Source organism: Pteropus alecto, unplaced genomic scaffold, assembly GCF_000325575.1.
Source record: "Pteropus alecto unplaced genomic scaffold, ASM32557v1 scaffold20, whole genome shotgun sequence".
NCBI lineage: Eukaryota > Metazoa > Chordata > Mammalia > Chiroptera > Pteropodidae > Pteropus > Pteropus alecto.
In genome coordinates, this window is record NW_006436298.1 from 7,704,384 (window position 1) to 7,729,463 (window position 25,080).

The 25,080-nt window shown below is 42.2% G+C and overlaps 1 protein-coding gene across 1 annotated transcript in view; it reads left to right on the top strand.

Annotated features, from left to right (window-relative positions):
* MAP1B (microtubule associated protein 1B) overlaps positions 1-18,294 on the top strand; it is a 95,579-nt gene extending 77,285 nt beyond the window's left edge. Inside the window, exons 5-7 of the mRNA XM_006913125.3 lie at positions 2,898-9,405; positions 12,358-12,596; positions 13,768-18,294. Of these exons, the coding sequence (XP_006913187.2) occupies positions 2,898-9,405; positions 12,358-12,596; positions 13,768-13,923 (6,903 nt within the window). The 3' untranslated portion in view covers positions 13,924-18,294. The remainder of the gene's footprint in view (positions 1-2,897; positions 9,406-12,357; positions 12,597-13,767) is intronic.
* Positions 18,295-25,080: the final 6,786 nt, after the last annotated feature.

Here is a 25,080-nt window from a genome sequence, read left to right on the forward strand (position 1 = left end):
TTCATTAATATTATCTGCAGTAAAGTCATTTATTTCTTCTATCTTCCTTCCTTTTCCAGTATGCCTGCATTTAATTAGACAAAGAAATTGACAACAAAGACTATCTTTACCCCAAGCAATATTTCTTTAGTCATGTCTCTCATCCATCTTTGTAAGAACAAGGGGAGGGTAGCAACCAGTGTACTTAAAAGGTGAGGTATAAGCAGGTTCACGTCACTTCCCAAGTGGCCACTCCAGGAGGACAGCATGTATTGAATAGACCAAGTTCAGTGCAGTTCATCAAACATCTCTTGAGCCTGATTACAGAGTTAACTGTGATACAGAAATGTAGAAAATGTGTTTCCTCCTATTCAGGAACTTTTAATATAATTGGCTATAATAGCTACCATTTAGTATGTTGATGATTTCCAAACTCTTTTTGAAGAAGCCTCAGTTTCTAAATCTAAGACCTAGTCACAAGTTGCCTCACCACTGCTCATATTATTGGATTCTTTGTATTACTTTCATCCAGTCATTGAATAAGCATTGATTGAGTCCCACTGTGGGCTGGACACTCATGAGACCCAATCTTTGCCTTTGAGGCGCTCACTCTCTAGTGTGTGCGTTGGAGTTCGGGTGTGGAGGGGAAGCAGGGAGTTGGTTTCTGCTGTGTAGCTCCAAGGCTATAGTAGTTTTTCCTTCTCTGCCTTCTCCCTGCCTCATTCCATCCATCTCCTTCTTGAAGGGCTCTCCCTAGCCCAGTCTGTGCATTCTTGCCTCATCATACACAGTACGCTGCTGCTTCTATAGAGGGACCAGGTTTGCCTTCTCTGAAAAGAAACCTGTCCAGCAGTGCCGACTTTTTTTTTCTGCTTTCCCTTGTACATCATAGTTTTCCATTCACCAGCCTCTTTGCTGTTTTTTATTACCTTTGACTTCCTCAGAAGTCTCTGCAATCTTGTTTTCTTTTGGAATCATTTCCCACATTTCATAGGAACTCTCTGGGTAGAAGTGAAAAGATGGAAAGTAGGGAGGTACTCCTTAAGTCTTTTTACCATTTCTTTGAACTTGGTGATTACATATGTTACGTAAGAAGAGCTAATGATTGAATGTCCCCTACACACAGCTGGATTAAACCCTTGGCTGCCAAACCAGTTAGGGTGGAATTTCAAAAATTAAAATAGACCAAATTTAAAATTTTTACTATTGAAAAGTCAGCAGTTTGAGTTATCCTAGATTTCTTCTCTAAAATGTATTATAAAACATGAATAGCTTATACACTCTCTGTGTGAAAATTAGGATCGAGAGAATCCTAAGAATCCTAACTGTGCTATAGTGATGGTGATGAGGCTCTATACTAATTATTGGACAAGAAACCATATTTGGTGTTCATGTGTGCTTTGGTCAGCAAATATTTTGAGCAAAGACTACCCCAGGGATGATTACCATTCATGTTTTCAGTTTTCTTAGCTTCCAAGATAGTTGATTCTTCTCCCGTTTATAGGAGATGTTCAAGTCAAGTCTGAGGAACCAGCAAAATCAAAGACTTGTTATTTTGTGACTCTGCATCTAAAATGTAGGACAAATAGGCTAACAAAACAAAAAATGGCTGTATTACTAATATGGCAGTCTCATTCCAATTTTTTCAATTACCCTTATGAATGTTGGTATCCAGGAATTTGTAAGAGACAGAAGAAACCACTCTAATATTAGAAGGTAAGAGTTCAGACCTGTTGACTCAGGGGTGCCTGGACCACATGAAATCTTTGCTTTGCCCTTTCATCATTTACCATCAAGGACGAAGTACTCTTTTCAGTTGAATTCTGGGCTCGTTTATGAGCTTTGCTGCAACTGAAAGGAAGACTGGAGTTTACAGCGTGATTCTCCCTCACCATTTACTAAACTAAGACCGTGAAACATATGTAAGACAAAAAAAAAAATAACATTTTCCTTGAACCACAGTCTCTGTTTTGGTCATGATCGGCTCTTCTGCATTTCCATTCTATGGGAAGTACTAAACAGTGTGTCAGAAAATGTTTGAGACAAATTTGATCTTAGCCACTCACACCCAGCTTTCCCTGAAAAGAACAGGAGTTGTGAGAGAGTAGAATGTCTCACTTTGAATTTAAATATGAGTAAATGGGGGACACATTTGGCCACTTGCTTGTAATTACCCAGTTGCTTTAATCATCACGGCTTCAATAAAAGTATTTGTATTTGTAGAGAATCTGCTGGACAAACCACTCATGTTTTAAAGAGTGTGATCTGATTCCAGAACCAATACATTTTTTTGTAGTAATAAGCAATCCATAGCTTTCTGTCTCTGGGTAGGTGGAGGAGTAGGGGGACCATGCCAATTTTTTTTTTGGTACCTACTAAAAAGTAGATATAGTGCAACTGTAAGTGCACTGTATTTAAATTCCTTCACTGTATCAACCAGGCCTTTTTGCTAAGCTCAGTGGAATAAAAGAAAACATTTTCTATCTGTGGTGAAGTGACTCGTAGCCCTCTCCTGTGATAGTGTAAATTTTTTAAAGGGCATTTTTGCATGGCAAGTACCCACGGGTGGTATTCATGCATCCACAACTGCTGTGGCACAGGCACTGACCATCCAGATGGCTTCTGGTCGGCGTTCTGGAGTTCCCCTGCTGGATGAGAACAGATGACGGAGATGTCTCAGGGAGACACAGTTGAGACATAAGGGAGTAGTGGGAAGGGGGGAGGAAGGGTCAGGACAGAGGCTGTTCACCTACCATTGTGGAAATATTTCAGCATTTAAACAACCAGCTTCTCTGAAATGAGCCCTGTATGTATCCAATGATTCTGTAATACCTACCAATAGATGGAGATGATGGATCAGTGACGACTTTCACTGAAACCTTTTCTTCTTTGTTTATTATTATTTTTTTAAATCCCAGATTGGTGAATTACTGAGTACCACCCATCCTGCCAACAAAGCTAGTTTAACCCTTTTCTGTCCAGAAGAAGGAGACTGGAAGAACTCCAACCTCGACAGACACAATCTCCAAGACTTCATCAATATTAAACTCAACTCGGCTTCTATATTGCCAGAAATGGAAGGACTTTCCGAGTTTACCGAGTATCTCTCAGAATCAGTGGAAGTCCCGTCTCCCTTTGATATTCTGGAACCTCCCACATCGGGTGGATTTCTAAAGCTCTCCAAACCCTGTTGCTACATCTTTCCAGGAGGGAGAGGTGATTCTGCCTTGTTTGCAGTGAATGGATTCAATATGCTCATCAATGGAGGATCAGAAAGAAAATCCTGCTTCTGGAAGCTCATTCGACACTTGGACCGAGTGGACTCCATCCTGCTCACCCACATTGGGGATGACAATTTGCCTGGGATAAACAGCATGCTACAGCGGAAAATTGCAGAGCTTGAGGAAGAACAGTCCCAAGGCTCCACCACTAATAGTGACTGGATGAAAAACCTCATCTCCCCTGATTTAGGAGTTGTATTTCTCAATGTCCCTGAAAATCTGAAAAACCCAGATCCGAACATCAAGATGAAGAGAAGCATAGAAGAAGCTTGCTTCACTCTCCAGTACCTAAACAAACTGTCCATGAAACCAGAACCTCTATTCAGAAGTATAGGCAATATCATTGATCCTGTCATTCTTTTCCAAAAAATGGGAGTCGGTAAACTTGAGATGTACGTGCTTAACCCACTCAAGAGCAGCAAGGAAATGCAGTATTTTATGCAGCAGTGGACTGGCACCAACAAAGATAAGGCTGAACTAATCCTGCCTAATGGTCAAGAAATAGATATCCCAGTCTCCTACCTAACTTCAGTTTCATCTTTGATCGTGTGGCATCCAGCAAACCCTGCAGAGAAAATCATCCGAGTCCTATTTCCGGGAAATAGCACCCAATACAATATCCTGGAAGGACTAGAAAAGCTCAAACATTTAGACTTCCTGAAACAGCCACTGGCCACCCAAAAGGATCTAACTGGTCAGGTGGCCACTCCTGCTGTGAAACAAGTAAAATTGAAACAGAGGGCTGATAGCCGAGAAAGTCTGAAGCCAGCCACAAAAACCCTTGCCAGCAAATCTGTGCGAAAGGAGTCTAAAGAAGAAACCCCTGAGGTCACAAAAGCGAATCATGTGGAAAAATCACCCAAAGTTGAAAGCAAGGAAAAGGTAACAGTGAAAAAAGACAAGCCTGTAAAAACAGAGACCAAACCTCCAGTGACTGAAAAGGAGGTGCCCAGCAAAGAAGAGCAGCCCCCCGTGAAAGCCGAGGTCGCTGAAAAGCAAGCCACAGATGTCAAACCCAAAGTCACTAAGGAGAAGACGGTGAAAAAGGAAACAAAGGCAAAACCTGAAGAAAAGAAAGAGGAGAAGGACAAGACAAAGAAAGAAGTGGCTAAAAAGGAGGACAAGACACCTATCAAGAAAGAAGAAAAACCAAAAAAGGAAGAGACGAAAAAGGAAGTCAAAAAAGAAATCAAGAAAGAAGAGAAAAAAGAATCCAAGAAAGAGGTTAAGAAAGAAACACCACTCAAGGAAGCCAAGAAGGAAGTTAAGAAGGAAGAAAAGAAGGAAATTAAAAAGGAAGAAAAGGAACCCAAAAAAGAAATTAAGAAACTTCCTAAAGATGCAAAGAAATCATCTACTCCTCTCTCTGAAGCAAAAAAACCAGCTGCACTGAAACCAAAAGTACCCAAGAAGGAAGAGTCTGTCAAGAAAGATTCTGTTGCTGCCGGGAAGCCAAAGGAGAAGGGGAAAATTAAAGTCGTCAAGAAGGAAGGCAAGACAGCAGAGGCTGCGGCTGCAGCCATTGGCACTGTGGCCGCTGCAGCGGCCGTGGCAACAGCAGCTGGAATAGCAACCGCTGGCCCCACCAAAGAACTGGAAGCTGAGAGGTCCCTTATGTCGTCCCCTGAGGATCTAACCAAGGACTTTGAAGAGCTGAAGGCTGAAGAGGTCGATGTAGCAAAAGACATCAAGCCTCAGCTGGAACTGATCGAAGATGCAGAGAAACTGAAGGAGACTGAGCCGGTCGAAGCCTACGTCATCCAGAAAGAGACAGAAGTCATCAAAGGTCCCGCTGAGTCCCCTGACGAGGGGATCACCACCACTGAAGGGGAGGGTGAATGTGAGCAAACGCCCGAGGAGCTGGAGCCGGTCGAGAAGCAGGGGGTGGACGACATTGAAAAATTTGAAGACGAAGGAGCAGGTTTTGAAGAATCCTCAGAGACTGGTGACTATGAAGAGAAGGCAGAGACTGAGGAGGCTGAGGAGCCAGAAGACGATGGTGAAGAAGCCGCGTGTGTGAGCACCTCCAAGCACAGCCCCGTGGAGGAGGACGAAAGCGCAAAGGCTGAGGCAGACGTGCACATCAAGGAGAAGAGGGAGTCTGTGGCCAGTGGTGATGACCGAGCAGAAGAAGACATGGACGAGGCAGTGGAGAAAGGAGAAGCTGAACAGTCTGAAGAGGAGGGTGATGAGGAGGACAAAGCTGAGGATGCCAGAGAGGAAGAATATGAGCCCGAAAAAGCTGAAGCTGAAGATTACGTGATGGCCGTGGTGGACAAGGCTGCGGAGGCTGGTGGTGCCGAGGATCAGTATGGATTCCTTACCACCTCAGCCAAGCAGCTGGAAGCCCAGTCTCCTGCCCGGGAACCTGCCTCTTCGATTCACGATGAGACTTTACCTGGAGGCTCGGAGAGCGAGGCCACTGCTTCCGATGAGGAGAATCGAGAAGACCAGCCTGAAGAATTCACCGCCACCTCTGGCTACACTCAATCCACCATTGAGATATCCAGTGAGCCCACCCCGATGGATGAGATGTCCACTCCCCGCGACGTGATGAGCGACGAGACCAACAACGAAGAGACAGAGTCCCCGTCGCAAGAATTTGTAAATATCACCAAATACGAGTCTTCACTGTATTCTCAGGAATACTCCAAACCGGCTGTTACATCGCTCAATGGGTTATCTGAAGGGTCAAAAACAGATGCCACTGATGGTAAGGATTACAATGCTTCAGCCTCCACCATCTCACCACCCTCCTCCATGGAGGAAGACAAATTTAGCAAATCTGTTCTACGTGATGCTTACTGCTTTGAAGGGAAAGACTTGAAAGCCAGCGCCACGTTGGAGATCAAAGACACTGTCTCAGCAGTTTCAGATGAAAAACTTAGTTCATCCAAGAGCCCTTCCCTGAGCCCTTCTCCGCCATCACCCATAGAAAAGACCCCCCTGGGTGAACGTAGTGTGAACTTTTCTCTGACACCCAATGAGATTAAAGTCTCAGCAAAGGCAGAAACAGCCCCAGTGTCTCCTGAGGTGACCCGAGAAGTGGTTGAAGAACATTGTGCTAGTCCTGAGGATAAAACCCTGGAAGTGGTATCTCCGTCTCAGTCTGTGACTGGCAGTGCTGGCCACACACCTTACTACCAATCTCCCACCGATGAGAAATCCAGTCACCTCCCTACAGAAGTCATCGAAAAACCGCCAGCAGTTCCAGTGAGTTTTGAATTCAGCGATGCCAAAGATGAGAACGAAAGGGCTTCCATAAGCCCCATGGACGAACCTGTGCCTGACTCGGAGTCTCCTATTGAAAAGGTCTTGTCTCCTCTACGGAGCCCTCCCTTAATTGGATCCGAGTCTGCATATGAAAGTTTTCTGAGTGCTGATGACAAGGCTCCTGGTAGACGTGCCGAAAGCCCTTTCGAAGGAAAGAATGGAAAACAAGGCTTTTCGGACCAAATAAGTCCACTGTCTGACATGACTTCCACTGGTCTCTTCCAAGACAAACTGGAAGGGAAAAGCACAGACTTTATACCAATAAAGGAAGACTTTGGTCAAGAAAAGAAAACGGACGATATTGAAGCCATGAGTTCTCAATCGGGACTGGCTTTGGATGAAAGGAAGTTAGGAGGAGATGTTTCTCCTACACAGATAGATGTCAGTCAGTTTGGATCTTTCAAAGAAGACACTAAGATGTCCATTTCTGAAGGCACTGTCTCAGACAAGTCAGCTACTCCTGTTGATGAGGGTGTAGCAGAAGACACATACTCTCATATGGAGGGGGTGGCCTCAGTCTCCACAGCTTCTGTGGCTACGAGCTCATTTCCAGAGCCAACAACAGATGATGTGTCTCCTTCTCTGCATGCTGAGGTTGGCTCCCCGCATTCCACAGAAGTAGACGACTCCCTTTCCGTGTCTGTCGTGCAAACGCCTACCACTTTCCAGGAAACAGAAATGTCTCCATCTAAAGAGGAATGCCCAAGACCAATGTCAATTTCTCCACCAGACTTCTCCCCTAAAACAGCCAAATCCAGAACACCAGTTCAAGATCACAGATCTGAACAGTCCTCAATGTCTATCGAATTTGGTCAAGAATCCCCTGAGCACTCTCTTGCTATGGACTTTAGTCGACAGTCTCCAGATCACCCTACAGCGGGTGCAGGTCTGCTTCACATTACTGAAAATGGGCCAACTGAGGTGGACTACAGTCCTTCTGACATGCAGGACTCTAGTTTATCACATAAGATACCACCAATGGAGGAGCCATCCTACACTCAAGATAATGATCTTTCTGAGCTCATCTCAGTATCTCAGGTCGAGGCCTCCCCATCCACCTCTTCTGCACATACCCCTTCTCAGATAGCTTCTCCTCTCCAAGAAGATACCCTATCTGATGTTGCTCCTCCCAGAGATATGTCCTTATATGCCTCACTCACTTCTGAAAAAGTGCAAAGTCTGGAAGGAGAAAAGCTATCACCAAAATCTGATATCTCTCCACTCACCCCAAGAGAGTCCTCTCCTTTATATTCACCTAGTTTTTCAGATTCTACCTCTGCAATCAAAGAAAACATAGCAGCTTGCCACACTTCCTCTTCTCCACCAATAGAAGCAGCATCCGCAGAGCCCTATGGCTTTCGTGCCTCGATGTTATTTGATACGATGCAACACCATCTAGCCTTGAATAGAGATTTGACCACATCTGTTGTGGAAAAGGACATTGGAGGGAAGACACCTGGTGACTTCAGCTATGCCTATCAAAAGTCCGAGAAAACGAGGTCCCCAGATGAAGAAGGTTATGACTACGAGTCTTACGAAAAAACCACCCGGACCCCAGATGTGAGTGGCTATTACTATGAGAAGACGGAGAGAACCACTCAATCCCTGTGTGACAGTGGCTACTCACACGAAACCACTGAGAAAACCACCAAGACTCCTGACGATGACAGCTATGCCTATGAAATTACTGAGAAGACCACACGGAGCCCCGAAGAAAGTGGGTACTCATATGAGATAAGTGAGAAGACGATAAGAACCCCTGAAGTGAGTGGCTACGGCTATGAGAAGACCGAGAGGTCCAGAAGGCTGCTGGATGACATCAGCAATGGCTACGATGACTCTGAAGATGGTGGCCACACACTTGGGGATTCCAGCTACTCTTATGAGACCACTGAGAAAATTGCCAGTTTCCCTGAGTCTGAAAGTTACTCCTGTGAGACATCGACAAAGACCACACGCACCCCTGATACGTCCACATACTGTTATGAGGCTGCAGAGAAAATCAGTAGAACCCCCCAGGGGTCTACATATTCCTATGAGACTTCGGACCAGTGCTACGCTGCAGAAAAGAAGTCCCCCTCAGAGGCTCGTCAGGATGTCGATTTATGCCTCGTATCCTCCTGTGAATACAAGCATCCCAAGACAGAGCTGTCACCCTCCTTCATTAATCCCAACCCTCTCGAATGGTTTGCCAGTGAAGAGCCAACTGAAGAATCCGAGAAGCCCCTCACCCAATCAGGGGGAGCCCCACCGCCTCCAGGAGGAAAGCCACAGGGGCGACAATGCGACGAAACCCCTCCCACCTCAGTCAGCGAGTCCGCCCCATCTCAGACCGATTCCGATGTCCCCCCAGAGACTGAAGAGTGCCCCTCCATCACAGCTGATGCAAATATCGACTCTGAAGATGAATCAGAAACCATCCCCACAGACAAAACCGTCACATACAAACACATGGACCCACCTCCGGCCCCAATGCAGGACCGCAGCCCTTCTCCACGCCACCCTGACGTGTCCATGATGGACCCAGAGGCCTTGGCCATCGAGCAGAACCTGGGCAAAGCTCTGAAGAAAGACCTGAAAGAGAAGACCAAAACCAAAAAGCCGGGTACGAAGACCAAGTCATCTTCACCTGTCAAAAAGAGTGATGGGAAGTCCAAGCCCTCTGCAGCTTCGCCAAAACCAGGGGGCTTGAAAGAATCCTCAGATAAAGTGTCTAGAGTGGCTTCTCCTAAGAAGAAGGAATCTGTGGAAAAAGCAACGAAACCTACCACCACTCCCGAGGTCAAAGCTGCACGTGGAGAAGAGAAAGACAAGGAGACCAAGAATGCCGCCAACGCCTCCACATCCAAATCGGTAAAGACTGCGACTGCAGGTAGGTGGAAGGTGCCAGCATCCCTATGCAGTGGCCACCACTATTCCACTTTCAACTAGAGCCTCTGAATTTCCATTTGACTGTGTACTGGGAAGGTGAGGTAGCACAACTGGATGTTCTCCCTTCCCTTTACCATTCTCTTGTGCCAAAAGGTATAGATCTCAGCTCCGTGTGGCCCATAGGCTTGGGGATAGCTCAGCATATGGCCCCAGAGCAGCTCTCATTCACCATATGTGATTCTTGGGTTTGCTTCATTCTGCAGCACAGCAACCACAGCCTTGTTCTAAATCTTCAGAATGAAGGAGGTGTGTTTCAGGCTCTTTTGGAAGATTGTATTGGCTGTGGCCCCAGAATGAGGCTCAGGTGACACAGGCCAAGAGCTCCCAAATTCCTAGGGAGAACCAGAGTTTCAAGCCAAGCCTAGAATGACCAGCGTAGGCCCACAATTTAGATTCCATTTTTATATTTTAAAAATTTAAGATAAAATTCTAACATTTTAAAATTATAAATATTTAAAAAAAAAAAAATCACCAGGCTAGAGCTACATCCCCATTACGGGCAATACTGGTTTCTTATCAGCCATCAAATACCGTAATTTCATAATTTCAGTTGACCAGTGGGTAGCCAGAACAAATCGAGAGAAGAACATTGAAGGCTCTTTTTATCTCCCTCTTACCCCACGGTCTCGCTGAGAGACTGAGAACTCTTTCAGATTGAAATTGCATGTGGTAGGAGCAATACCCCTAACTTCTGATTATTCCTGTTTTGGTCCCGATTCCCAGATTTATCAAGTTCTCAGCAATGACCTGGGTTTTCGATGGAACAGATCTCTGATGACTCAGCTTCATTTTGTTGCTTCAAACCAATCACCGGGATTTGCATTATTACATTTTATTTGCTTTGTGTAGTTATACCGGGATTTTAGACTACAGTTCACAAAGTAATATAAGTTGACCCAAACATGTAAAGCAAAAAATAACTTAAATAACAATTCCTTGATTTCTTAGGGAAAATCTGATAGGTGAAACTTGAGACTCTCAAATTCAGTGCATTTTGGCAAGTGTTAACAACTGCAAAGTTATATGTTAAGCAACATGAAGTATCAATTTCAAGACTCATTTCTCATCAGATTTCCTCTTTTTATATGGATGTAGAAAACAATTTAGTCATGCTTAAGATTAATGGAGAACCACCAGATAATCAACCCCTTGGTCTAAAAGAATTGACAACTGACCTGCACTTGGAAGAAAACATGAAATCCATTCAAATAGATAAAAACCAACTGAAATTTGCTACCCAACTTGCCAAAACATCTACTCCCCAGCCCACACAGTTTATTTTTTAAAACATTTTTGTCATATAAAGAGAATTTTAAGGCAAAGAAGAAATAAAGATGAGTTAATTTGATTTCCTTTGAAAATGTTTTTCTAATAGATTTCTAAAAAGACAAAATCACACTATTAATTGATTTTTAAAACAAACCTGGGTCTACTTCTGTCAGTTTCCTCAGTTCGTGCTTCTTTATGAGCACGAGCAATATTTATTTGGCATTGATAGTAGCAATTTAGCACACTAGGAAAAATTGCAGGCATTTTCAATTATTAAAAGAACTGTAACTCATTAACTTCTATAAGTCAGAGTTCTTTGGGAGGCTTATATATGGCTATTTTGAGGGCTTTCAGCTCAGATTCATTAAAATGGCTGATTAATCTATTTATACAATGAGTCGGTTTATCTAAAAATCCGTTTGGCTGATTCTCGTCATTCCTCAAACCCCCTAAAAATAAAACTGGACAGTTGATGGTGTTCACTGGTGGTCTTAACTCTGGGATGACAAATTTTTAAACATCCTATGGAGAAAAGAAATAGGATTACGTTTATAGGATCCAGCTGGTATTTGAAATGACTTTACAGCGGTGGTCTCAAACTGTTGGCACATTAGAATTATCTGGGGTGCGTTTAAAAGATATTGATGCCGAGGCCCCCACCCCAGCCTCATTAAGTCAGACTCTGGGGCATGGGGCCTGGGCAACAGTATTATGCATAGTAAGTGATTCAAATTATGCAGCCAGGGTAAAGAACCACTATCTGAGAAGGCTAGTTCTATTAATGTTTCAAAAAGTTTAAACATTCTAACTAGAACAAGGCAGAAAGCCAGCTCACCAAATATATATAAGATGCCAGGAAACTTTTGTGTTATTCCGAATCTTTACTTTGACCAGGCCTTTTAGACGGAGCAGGTGCCCCTTTACCCTGTCTGGTGCGTCCTGATTGGCTAGAGAAAGCCTAGTCTTTCTGAACCTTCCTCTTGTCAAAGTTGGGTATCCAGCTTTTTGTCCAGGGAGAGGTGTCTCACTTTTCAGAGACTGTGCTAAGGATAGAAAATGCAGTTTCATCCATTTACGATTGAGGTTGAGGTGCTGAGGGCCTTGGCAATCATATAAGGTTAAGAGCTTAACTATTTACTAGGTCAAATTGTTAGGGTATAATATTCAGCTGTTGGCAAAATTGCTCTCAAATGAGATCCTAACATGGATTACTAACATTTCTTATTAATCATAGTTCACCAAATGCAGAGGCTTCCTTTTGACTTTTAAAATCTGTTTTTTAGATCACTTTCAAAGTAAGAGGCACATCGGTAGCCCTTTTAGGCATATTATTATTATCTAGTTCCATCTTTTGGGAAGGCCTTGAAATTTTTCCTCCAAATGGGTTGCCCATAAACGGGGAACCATTCCTTTCTTCGTTTCTCCTGGTGAGATGGCAAACAACCATGTTCTATCTTCTCAGATTGCCAGTGTTAAATGCCCTCGACAAGAGAGAGGGAAATGCCCGGTCTTCCCTTCGCATGCCCTATGGAACTTCTTGAGGATGAGTAGGGAAGGTGTACTGGACCTGGGGGTCTCTTCACATTCTTGTGACCCTGGCTTTCTCTTTGTTTGTTTACCAAAGGACCAGGAACCACCAAGACAGCCAAGCTCTCAGCTGTGCCTCCAGGACCCCCTGTGTATTTGGACCTGTGCTACATTCCCAACCACAGCAATAGTAAGAATGTTGATGTCGAATTCTTCAAGAGAGTGAGGTCGTCCTACTACGTGGTGAGTGGGAATGACCCTGCTGCTGAGGAGCCCAGCCGGGCTGTCCTGGATGCCTTGTTGGAAGGGAAGGCCCAGTGGGGCAGCAACATGCAGGTAAGAGTTCCAGGGCAGTGTCTACACTGAGCATGGAGCTGTGCCCAGAGGCGGAGGGGAGGAATCGTGCTTAAAGAGGCATTGTTGTGATTGTGGATCCACATGAGGTGACCCAGGGGTCTGTCACACCTGAAATATCCTGAGGACAAAGTGGATTTCACACACAGAAGATAATCTAAAATATTACTCTTGGCACCAGTAACAACTGTGGCCTGGGAAGAAAGCAACTTCACCACCGTAAGGCATAATTTACTTACCTGCAAAATGGGTCCAAGGTCACTTGCCCTTCCCTCTAATATACCAGAAGTATGTGTGAATGAATCAGAGTGGTCATATTTCCATGTAAGAGCTGCTAAGGAATTGTCTTTACTCCTGTGTGTTTCACAAGTAGACCAAAGCTAGGAGTTTGGCCATTTAGAAAACAAACTGTCCATGTGAAATTCCACAGGAGGGGCATTGCTGAAGATGGCTCCCAATGAGATGAGATGTTCCCAACTCACAAACATCATGACTGACCATGAATTACTCTATCATTTCAGCTGTGACCTGTGCTTCTCTGTTTTACTTGTCTGCACAGTCACCTAGTAAACTGTTTGCATAAGAGTCAATAGAATTATTTGTTAATTAATTATGTAAAATCTCATGAGAAGCACCAGTGACCTCTTAATGAATTCTAGATGGGACTTTTACTATTTAAGCCACTACCCACTCACCCTACCCACTCCTCCATCCCTAACCACACCCACGAATTAAAGATACAAATCCTTGTTCTCAGGACAAAATGGTAGTTACACACATTAGAGGGCTTTGAGCTGCAGTAATTACCAAAGCTCCTTGGATTAAATATGCAATATCTTAAATGCAAAACTTGCCGGGTATGTTAAAGGGAATATAAGAAATTTTGCCTTAACTGAAGCACTTCTTCTCTTAACATCGAATTGAAAAACTGACAGTGAATATAAATGAACTAATTGACTAGTCATTAGGTATTTTTGGTTCCTGGAAAATGTAAGTTGAAAAGTCCTTTGCATTTTTTGAGGAAAATAGAAAAAATTCCTATCTTTTCCTTTCTTCTTCCTAATGGTCTAAGACCTGATTGGTCTTTTTTTTTTTTTTTTTTCATCTGATTTCTGGCTCTGCCCTTAAACAGCTGTTTTCTCTCTCCCTGCAGGTAACCCTGATTCCAACTCATGACTCGGAAGTGATGAGGGAATGGTACCAGGAGACCCATGAGAAACAGCAGGACCTCAACATCATGGTTTTAGCAAGCAGCAGCACAGTGGTTATGCAAGATGAATCCTTCCCTGCGTGCAAGATTGAACTGTAAAGACCAAGGCCAGCCACACCACAGGATTTGAACTTTGTTTCCAGAAAGTCTTCAATTTAAAATCACCTTTTCTAAAATGTCAATTCGTCTAAATAAGTCACTGAACCATTACCTGCCAAACACTAGACTGTGTCATGGTGATGCAAGTCACTAATATTTCTCAGTTTTTGCTGATTGCTAAGGGAAGTAACAGTATTCCCACACTAGGGTTCAAGTTACTGCAAAATTACCTACCCCAGTTCATCTCTGCTAAGCATTTGGAAACCATGCACTAGCAAACCCAACTGACTTCTGCTAGATAGAGGCATTTGTCTTAGAAAGAGAGAAAGCGAGAGAAAGAGCGCACACAGAGAGAGAACGCAGGACAGAGAGAGAGAGAGAGAGAATGAGAAAGAAAAAGAATGCAAGAGAAGGAGATGTAATGGTAGAGAGTGCTGGTGAGATACCCAGAGAGAAAGAGAGAGAGAGCAGGGTGGGGTAAGGAAGAGAAAATAACCAACAATTTGGTCTGCATATTCTCAGGCAGTCTGTATTCTATAGTCTACATAGGCAAAGTTTTCAACTTGTGTCAGTCTGAGTCATCAAAAGGGTCTTAATTTTCTAAAACAACTTGGCTGGAAGAAAACAAAAAGAACAGAACTTGTTATGAAGGCATGTGAGATTTTCACGCCTTAATTAAGCTCCTTCAGTTTGAAGGCTGCACACTGACATAACATAGTGATTGTAGATTGGACATGCAAGTGGTTTGAACCCCATTCAGAACTCTTAGACTCTTCAAACACACGAGTAGATTGATCTAAGGCATGCTCCCAGCATCTGTGCACCCAGTTAGTCCACTCTGAGTCAATTAACCTGCATGCAGAAACACCCAAGTCCATCCCAATTAACAAGCAAATACCAAAGCAGTTGGGAGTACATATGGTAGACAATTTGCCTTAGAAAGTGACTTGAATGTACAAAGATACTTGATGCACTTATTATTTTTTAATGTGAGACAGCAAGTTTATAAAACATCCGTGTAGGATTATAGCTACTCCAGTTACAGGAGCGTGTGTGTACGCGTGTGGGAGTACTAGAAGCTGATCTGAAAGGTGCAACAGTTTGATGCTGAGTCATGCGTGTGTGGAATACCACCTCGGTGCCCCTGTGGCCCCTCAGCCAAACCAGTTGAGCCTTTCATAGCTTCTTTACTACTGCAAGTTCAAGATTGAAATGGCTTCTATGATCAGAACTGGGAAAACAGTGAATCTTAATGGTGAAAGAGGTTCTCCAAGTGTACAGTATTTACCTTCCATTGTCTTACATTGGCTTTTTTTAATTTTCCATTAATTTCAGCATAATTATGGGAACAAGTGTACAGAAGAATTTTTTTTTAGGTATGTGAGAACTTTTCATAGATGAACTTTTTAACAAATGTTTTCATTTGCAGGAAAATGCTAAGAAAATTTTCAAATGACAGTCTTTTTTTTTTTTTTAAGTGTTTCGTAAGACAAAAAATGAATAATGTTTTTTGAAGTTCTGGTGAGATTGAAGTCTGATATTGCAGTAATAATATTTATTAAAACCCACAACTACCAGGAATAGTGATACCTCCCACCCCTTGATTCCCATAACATAAAAATCTGAGTATGTGCTATTTGAGAGTAGGGGAGAATGGCATGGTAGGGTACTTTTTCCAGGCCTTTACATCACCCAGTGATATCCTACATACTTCTTTCAAGATCTTCAACCATGAGGTAAAAGAGCCAAGATGAGTTCAAAGAACCCTAGCAAAATTTGCTTTGGGATTTTCTTTTCTGAAAAAAAAAAAGAAAGAAAGAAAAAAGAAAGAAAAGAAAGAAAGAGAGAGAAAGAAAACAGAAATAATACATTGAAAGCAAATGAATTCCCAGCTCCTACGATTCATCGTGTAGAGTTCAAAGATCATTTCCATCATTGTCATTGAACAGTGAATCTGGGAAGTCAGATCACGATTAAAACTGATGTCAAGTTTCAAGTTGCAGATCGATGCACCCGGTGTTCAGATGTGGCAAACTTCTCAGTGACAACTGTATTGTGCTCTGTCACGTTGTGTTTCCTGCAGACTCTAAGATCTCCGGAGTAGTGAACAATGACCTCATTTTATTTTCTACGTTAGTTATTTATTTCAAAAATAACATTTTAGTTTATTTTTGTCTGATAAGTGTATGTTTTGCACTGCTAACTTACTATGAGGGTTTAAACAATGCTTCTTCAGGGTCTTTTCACTGAGGACCTATGCAGTCTAATTAATGCTGTGAATTACATTTTCAAATGTTTAATTTTTTAAAAAAATTAATATTCTATTTTTTTTAGGCTTCTCTGGAAATGCAGCTTTTATTTATTACTCCATTTTTTCAAGTCTTTAAAAACAACACATTGATTAAGGGTACAAAAAATTAACACATGATGGAAAACATTGCAACATAAATGAATTTCATTGAGTATAAACTCATCTACTTCAAACTTATTTAATGAGACAACCTAAGATACTAAGATAATTATTTAATGATTAGTAGTTGAGTTAGTACACATAATGAGAAAAGAAATTTGCAGCCTTCTTGCCAAATCCAGACCTCTGGTTGACTTTTCTTTGATAGAAGATGGAATTATTTTCTAATTTCCCAAATTAAATTTATTTAACATGTACATTATTTTGCTTTAAAAATTACCAACATTTTAGAAGAATTATAGCCAGTTTTCAATTATAACCATTCTATCCCACTCCTTATTTTTTATTATTATTGTTATTATTTTTATTTTTATTTTTATTTTTTTGCTATGGGATTTAATGGGAAAAATATACAAAAGCTGTCACTGGTCAGCTGGCTCTTTTTCCTATGAAATATACCTTTCTCCATCCATTGTTCTCAGTGATGACCACAGAGCCTGAGTATACCAGGAATACCAATATTTGCATTACAGGTTGCTCCTGTCCTTCCAGAGAACTTTCTAACTGGGTGACTAACCTAATTTTGCTAGTTCCATAAATACACAATTAGTTTAGTAACAGCCATCACAATGTACCGTGTACATTCATGGTGAGAGCTAAAGATTGACACAGACTTCCGGGAGCTTTATTCATACCGATAACTTAATCCAACTGTATGGATTGAATTTCTGCGTGGAAGGAATTTACACTTTGTTTAAACGATGGAATTCTATTGAGATAGCACTCATGATCATGACCTTTTTGGTAGTATTCTTAAGCAAAATTCTACAGAGACTAAATGTTAGAGATGATCCTCCATTTTCAATTTTAACTAATTCTATTCCCTTTCTCAAAACCCAACCCTCGTGCATGCTTTCTCAGTCTTGTGGTGGGACTGGATACAGTGACTGACCCCCTTCCCCCAATTCCATTTTTCATGGAGTTGAAAAAAAAATTTTTTTTTTCTTAACCTTACATATCATAGTGAATGGTTTCCCCAGTGTATATGAATGTTTTAAGTGTCTCCAATAGCTTATGCAGTTTAGGAGCTTTTCAATACTCATTTAATAAGATTAAATCATTCGTTAATGGAAATTTTACCACCTTCCATTTTCCTTCTGTTACCAAATTTCAGCTCTCAGGAGCTGTTCTACAATTCTGAAATTGCTTTTCTTGCCTCTCTTTAGTCACCTGTCACAGGAGGTTCTTGCTCAGTAATGATATTGTGAATTAGATTAATAACATTTTTTTTTTTTTTGCGCTTCAGATTTAGAAGATCCTGTTTCCATTTGAAAGGAACTGTGAGCTTTTATCTTTTAACCAACTGAACAACACACCAAAAGCAGTCTAGGGATGAGCATTTCTTTGAAAGCAATTAGGTTATTCACCTGGTATTAAAATGATTTACTATTAAAAAAATCTGTGACTTTATTAAGTTGATTTAAAAGGCAGCATCAAAAACTGAAAAGGAAGGGGAAAAAAATAGCTTCTCTGCATTCATTTGGAGAGCTCCCCAAAGCAGGGACCATTGAGATGAGGCATCAGGACTGGGCTGCCCTTTTGAGAACACCCCGTAGCAGGTCAGAGTCGGCTTACCTGTGCTGCATGCAGCCCTTCTCCTTCTGGCCCTGGAAAGAAGTGGTCTTGAGCTCGGCAGAGAAGCACCTCCCACTCCTCTCTCTTGTTCTGAATGGTGTTTGTGTCAGTCTGCAGCTGTGTATGGTATTATGTCTTATAATCCTGCATCACTTCTATCCTATCCAGTCATATCTAATGTAGAAAATTAGTTTCCAGTGAAAGTAATATGTAGTGCTTTTATGATATTTGTGTGCAATATCCCCTCTTCCATTGAGGATATTTGATGTAAAAGAAAAAAAGAAACAAACTCAGTTCCACAATAAAATACAAAAGTGGCAAAAGTTCACGTGTGTGCTGTGCTGTCTTACGTTTTGTGTGACTGAGTTAGGCTCAGCAGGAGTTGGGCTTTGCCACTCATGAGGCTGGGGTGGGATGGCAATCTTGGCATTCATTCATGCGGGGATTGGAGATGATTGTGTTCCTTTCAGAGTGGGCTCTGCTGGCTTTTGGCAAACCTCAGAAAGGGTCCCGCTACTATTTCTGTAATTGCTACCTCGTTATCTTTTAGAACAAGCCCTGGAAGAAGTTGGGAGTTTAAGGACAGAAATTGGGAGATGAGGGAAAGTGATGATTAACACTGCATAAAAAGAAAAAGTAAATAGAGCAGTGTAGTTGGAGAAGGGTATTGGGACGGGTTTCCTACATAAATCACAATATAACCCCAAACCAGGTGTTAATCCTAGCTCTGCCACATCTGACTTGTGTGACCTCTGTCTCTTTATCCCATTTAGAGTTCCTTTTCTCACCTGTAAAATGAGAGGATTTGACAAGATGGTCAAACTGGATGGTCCTTCCTAAGGCTGACCTCCTACGGATGACCTTTACAAGGCCATCATACTCAGTAATCATACCTAATACCTTATCCTCCCTCTTGGTTTCTTGCTCAGTTACTGGATAAGCTCTATCCACACCATACATTGTGGATCTGATTGACACCCAGGAACTAAAAGCTGTTTAAGAAAAGTGAGTATAGAAAAGTACCCACCAAAAGAAGGAATTCCTCTTACTCAAATTACCATACCTTTACTCTCTACCCAGCAGTGGGTACTACTGTGGAGATTTAAAGGTGAACAAAACCAAGTGCTGCCTTAATTGACTGGGGTGACAGGGGCTCCCCAAATTCAAGGTGGAAAAGCACCAGAAGTGATGTCTAAACTGAGTCGTGGCACGTGTGTATTGGACAGAAAGCAAATTTTAGGCCAAGGTAACCGATCACGTGATCAGCGGAGAGCAGGATCAGCGCATCGGGACCCAGACTGCTCAGAACGGCAGTGTGGAGCGAGAGACCTTGGCACCTCAATTCCCTCCACATGACCACAGAAAATCTGCTCATACAGTGCTCAATAGAGACCTCTAGTGCCTGGCCTTTCCATCTTTCAGAGATGGTCTTTTAACCTCAAAAGGCCAGTGCAGCCTATCCTGAGTCATAACGATGTTCCTTTGTTTCATACCCTTCATTTGACCTTACATTGTGCCTCCAAACTATGGGGCTTCATTGATGGATCCCATTAGGAGTCCCTGTTTGCCAGAAGGAATTCCGAAATTAAAGGGCTAAGCCTGTGAGAACTCAGGGTGGGAAATCATCACCAAGAGATTTTCATTACATCTATCAGACTAACCTTAAATAAATAAGCTGTTTTCTATTTCACTGTAAAACTATTCAGTTCCAGGAAGTGTTTCTGGCCTGAAGTAGGGTGAATAACCATCCCGGTTTGCCCTGGGTTTAGCACTGAAAGTCCTGTGTCCCAGGAAACCCCTCTGTCCCAGGGAAGCCCTGATGGTTGGTCACCCCACCTGAACCCCTTCATGTATTTATGTCCCCTCCCTCCAGACCTGGGCATAGCAGAGATGGGGAAGTTAGTCCCCTTCCGGCTGGTCCTTTTCTATACGTTGGAGATAATTTTTTAGTTTCTTTTTCCCTGTCATCCAGGCAAATCAACTCTGTGAAGGTACTGGGCCTACATTTTCTCTCTTTTTATAATTGTATTGCTCATTCTAAATGCTTCTCTGTGTCCCTACAATGATCTTTTGACACACTGCTGACTCACGAATTCTCCATCTCTTGCATAAACCCCAGATCACCATTTTTTCTTTGATTTTATACTGTAAATCGTGGAAATTCACTGGAGCCATAGATGCAGATCGAGTGTTGGTTACACCCAGTTCCTTAAATATGAGCAGTTCTTCTGGCTCATTCTCAGGGGGTTACTGGCAACGTTTTCACAGCTGATGGAGCACCCCTGGTTCATGGGGTGATCTCTCCATAAAAATAGGCACAGCTCTATTTCATGGCTCAGACTCTTCCCCACTCAAACCAAAAATGCATGGTACTTTAATGCAACCTCATGGATTTAAATGCCACGGCTAAACTGATGACTTTTACAATTTGTATCTCCAGTCTGTACCTCTTCTCTGATTTCCAAACTTGTATATGCAGCTCTCTATTAAGAGCTTTGTTTGGATGTCCAATAGGGATCTTTAAACTATCCCAAATCAAATTTAACATGCCCCCATCTCTCCAAACTGCTTCTCTCCCTAGGCTTTTCTACCTCAGTAAAGGACAAAAACATCATTCCAGTTGCTCAGGTCAAAAATCTTGGCCCTTTAGCAAATCTACTGGCTCTACCTGCAAAATACATCCAGTCCAACTCCTTTTTCTCACATTCACCGTTACTACCTTTGTCCAAGCCAATCACTTCTCTCCCGAATTCCTGCAGTAGCCTTCTAACTGACCTTCCCGTTTCCTGTCTCTGCCCTCCTACTCTATGTTCCACAGAGCAGCTAGACTAATCCTCTAAACATGTTAGGTTACATCATGCCATCCAGTGCTAAAACCTTTAAATGGGTTCTCATCTCAGGATAAAAGCCAGCGTCCTTACTGATGGGCTGGGAGCCTTACACCATCTGTCCCTTTGTATAGCCCTTTTTTCTCTGGCCTCATCTCCTACAACTCTCCGCCTCACTGCAGCCACACTGGCCTCCTTGCTATTTCTGCAGACACTCCTGGCATGCTTCCGCCTGGGGCCCAGGCACTGACAGTTGCCTTTGTTTACCGTGCTTTTCCCTCAGGTGACTCCATGATTCTTAAACTCACCCCCATGGGGCTTTGTTCACATGTCTTCTCTGGAAGGCTTCCCTAACACCCCTGTTTTAAGTCGCTACCTCCTCCACTTAACCAGCACTCTTTTCCTTGCTTTCTCTCCAGATCACATAGCACCATATGACATATTGTGTCTTCTACCACAGATTGTAAATGCCACGAGGGAAGGGAGCTTTGTCTATTTTGTTCCTTGTTGTATCTTAAGCGGCTATTTTAACAGTTCCTGACACATAGTAGGTATTCAGTAAATACTTGTTGAATGAATGAGTGAATGAATGTACTTAGTCTCAGGTTTGCACCGTGGTTATGTGGTGCAGTTGTTGGAAAGTAGTTTTGGAATCAGACAAACATGGGTTCAAACATTGTCCCTGTCATTTATTGTGTGGCCCTGGGCAAGTCACATAAGTCTCAGTTTTCTCCCCTGTAAAATGAGGGTAATAATCTCTGCTCTGCAGGGTTGTTGTAAGGATTAAAGAGGATGGGTTTAATTAGCCAAGATTAAATCAGGTAGGAATCGGCAGTCACAAAGAGTAGCTGTTGCATATAAGTTTTGTAATCAAGATGGGTATAATTGCTCTTGAGCCAGAGCCTGGGAAACAGCGACAGCCAACAGTGGTCCAGCATACTGTCATTGCAGGAAACTTTTAATGAGCATTCTTATTCTATTCCACATACTATTTCAGGTACATTAACCTTGGAGGGTGTTTTAAGGATTAAAATTTTGAATTCTGCAAAGATGAAGCACCATGGAAGCCAAAATAGCAAGCAAAATTCTCCCACTGAGGAGAACATTAAAGGATATAATATCCCTTTTTTAAAAAACAATATCCTTTTTATAAAACCTTTATAAAACTTCCCCGTATCCTTCATCTAGCATTTAAAGTCCATAATGGAATTTATTTTCAGATGATTTTTGTAAGAATAAACTTTGTTTTCTGAACATGTCAGCTCAGAACTGAAATTGCTAACATTCATACATAATACACAGCCTAAGTATATCTGTTTTGTTTTAAATAAAGTTTCCAGTGGTAACTGCCACAGTCTCAGGGGAATTGTCACCATCTTCTGTTTTGACCTTTTTGTTACACAGGTAATAACATCCTCAATGCAGCATGCAGTGTCAGCTAAAAGGCAAAATCAGCAAGTAAATAAAAAGTTATTTTCAAGCTAAGAAGCTGTTCTTTAGAATAAAAGGCAATTTTCCTGACATAACTATGTTAAAAAGCACTCTTCTAAAGTAAGATTTATAAAATTTATTGTTTTCGGAGTTCGAAAAGTTCAGCTCTGAAGTAGAACTCTGAAAAGTTGAGCTCTAAGTATTTCATGAAAATACCATCACGATACTTTTTTTTTTTTTTGCTTTTATAATTCTCAAAAGTCAAAATCCTTAGTCCATTTCAAACTTCATCCTTCCTCACACACACAGGCCCAGCAAGATTACTAGCTGCGATGGTGTCGGATTCTGCTGACTCACTGGAGGTCACATCACAGCAGCTTCATTTTGGCTCGAGACTCCTGGTCCTAGTTATATATCCCCAGACAGCAAAATCATATAAATCATCATTTACTCTTTTCCATAATGGACTTTGTTTAGGAAGAATAATGGCTCACCCTGCATTACTACTTATTTTATACTCTTATTTAGTTAGATAAGAAACTGTTAATTATGTTTCTGGCCTGAGAAATATCATTCGTAAATGAGTCATTTATACAAACATTATTCTTGGCCCTATCTACATCACTGTTTAAATTCCTGAGGATGCCCTGCTCACGTACCCTAGGCCAGGGTTTCTAACCTTGGCACTACTGACATTTTGGACCAGATAGCTGTCCTGTGGGCTGTCCTCTATACTTTAAGATGTTCAGCAGCATCCTTGGCCTCTCTCTACCTACTAGATGCTATTTCATTCGGAATGAAAAGATAACTTTAATAAACTAATTTTCAAGGCCTTTGAGTACTTTTAAAATCTACAGCAACTTTCCCACATGTCTTGTATCCATAGCCAGCTAGAAAATATGATAACAAAATGTAACATTTGGTATCAAGGCAACACAGCCACAAAGGGGGAGTAAGATATTTGTACTTCACTGTTTTTCCTTCTTTTGTCACTCTTTTCCTTCTTTTTTTTTGGGGGGGGGTGCGGGGGAGGGAACAAGGTGGGTGTGGGCTACAGGCCAAGCCCGTTTAGTCTGGATCATTCATTTCAACTTAATTTAAAATAATTTTTCTTGAACATCTATTCTACATAAGACTCTGAGGGGAAGAAGACTATTTCTAGCCCAGGACAGCTTGAGACAGACCTATGTGACTAATTAAAGCACAAAGCAGATGAAGATGACTTCCTGTAGTTTCTCCTGCCTCTGGGCTTGAAGTGCTCTTTCTGTCAACACCCACAACACTTTATCTATTTTTAAAACTTTTTAGCTGTGTATCGATAGGTGTGTATGTGCCCGCCTCCTCTCCCTCACTAGGATCTAAGTTATTTGAGGGTAGGACCTATAGTTTACTTACCTCTGTAAACTCCATGGCACTTAGTATGGTGTCCTGCACACAGTATATGCCAAATGCTTGTGAGCACAGGGAAGTGGTGCTAGAACAGAGCCAGGCTGTCTGCTGTAGTCAACAGCCTTATAAGGGGGTGGTCAGTGGTGCATCACATAAATGGAGCGGAGGGCAAAAAGGTCACAGCAGTTGATGTGTAGCAAGCAGAGTGAAAGCCAAATTCAAGGTCTGAAGAACAAGCGGCTAGACAGTAAGGCAGGCTACCTTTGAAGAAGTGTGATGACCAAAGGAAGGAGGGTGATAGAGTAGTAGCTTCATCGATGGCCGGATAAAAGCTTTTTTGTTTCTAAGAGGGAAGGAGGTCTTCATGAAGACTGTAGACTTGGAAGAAAAAAAATCAGTAGAGATGATGCAAAATGGAAAGGGAAGCCTTGATGGTTCTGGAATAGGCAGGCAGGGATGGGACCAGGTCACAAATGGAGAGCCTAACCTTGGAAAGGAGGGAGGGATTTGTATCACTGAGAAGTAGGAGGGATGACGAGAGAACTGGTAAGGAGAGAGAACTGTTAAGGTAAAAAGAGGGAGACTGAGGTTTTACGATGTGGCTTAAATTTTCTTGATAAAGTAGGAGGCAAGAACATCTCAGTTCTGGGGGCAAAAGTCTGGGGCTTCAGCAGAGTAAAAAGCTAATGAGGTAAAAATGAGAGTCAATGAAAGATCAATGGAAAGACTACTGAGTTGACGAGGATAGCTGTAAATTTGTAGAGGAATCAATCAGCCTAATATTACGATTTTGCATAGCAACGTTTAGTGGGTCAGAGCAAACAGAAAGGAAACAAATGGTGGTGTATTAGTTTCCTCAGGCTGCTGTAACAAAGTGCCAAAAATTGGGTGGCTTAAAAGAATAGAACAATTTTGGTGGCTAGAAGTCCAAAATCAAAGTGTCAGCAGAGTCACGCTCCCTTTGATGGATCTAGGGGACAATCCTTCCTTGCCTCTTCTAGCTTGTCGTTTGATGGCAATCCCTGGCCTTCCATGGCCTGTAGATGCACCACTCATCACACGGACGTCTTCTCCCTGTGCGTGTTTCTATGTCCTAATTTTCCCTTTTTATCAGGACATATCATATTGGATTAGGGCCCACCCTAAATACCTCAGTCCATGATTATCTCTATAGAGACCCTATTGTCAACTAAGAATTCTAAGGTACTAGAGGTTAGGCCTTCAACTTATCTGTTTTGGAGGGGACATAATTCAACCCATAATAGGTGGGTCCAAGGATGGCAAGTGAGCCCGGATAAAGGAATTGAGAGGAAATTAAATATGCTAATGAGAGCATCAGTGGGATAGCCAACCATAGGGCCCAGGCTGGGAAGAAGGCAAGTAGAGTCAGAATTCTGGAGATCAAGGGCTTGAGTGACAGGATAAAGGTTTAGGGTTTGTAGACAGGGAGTTACAGGGAAAAGC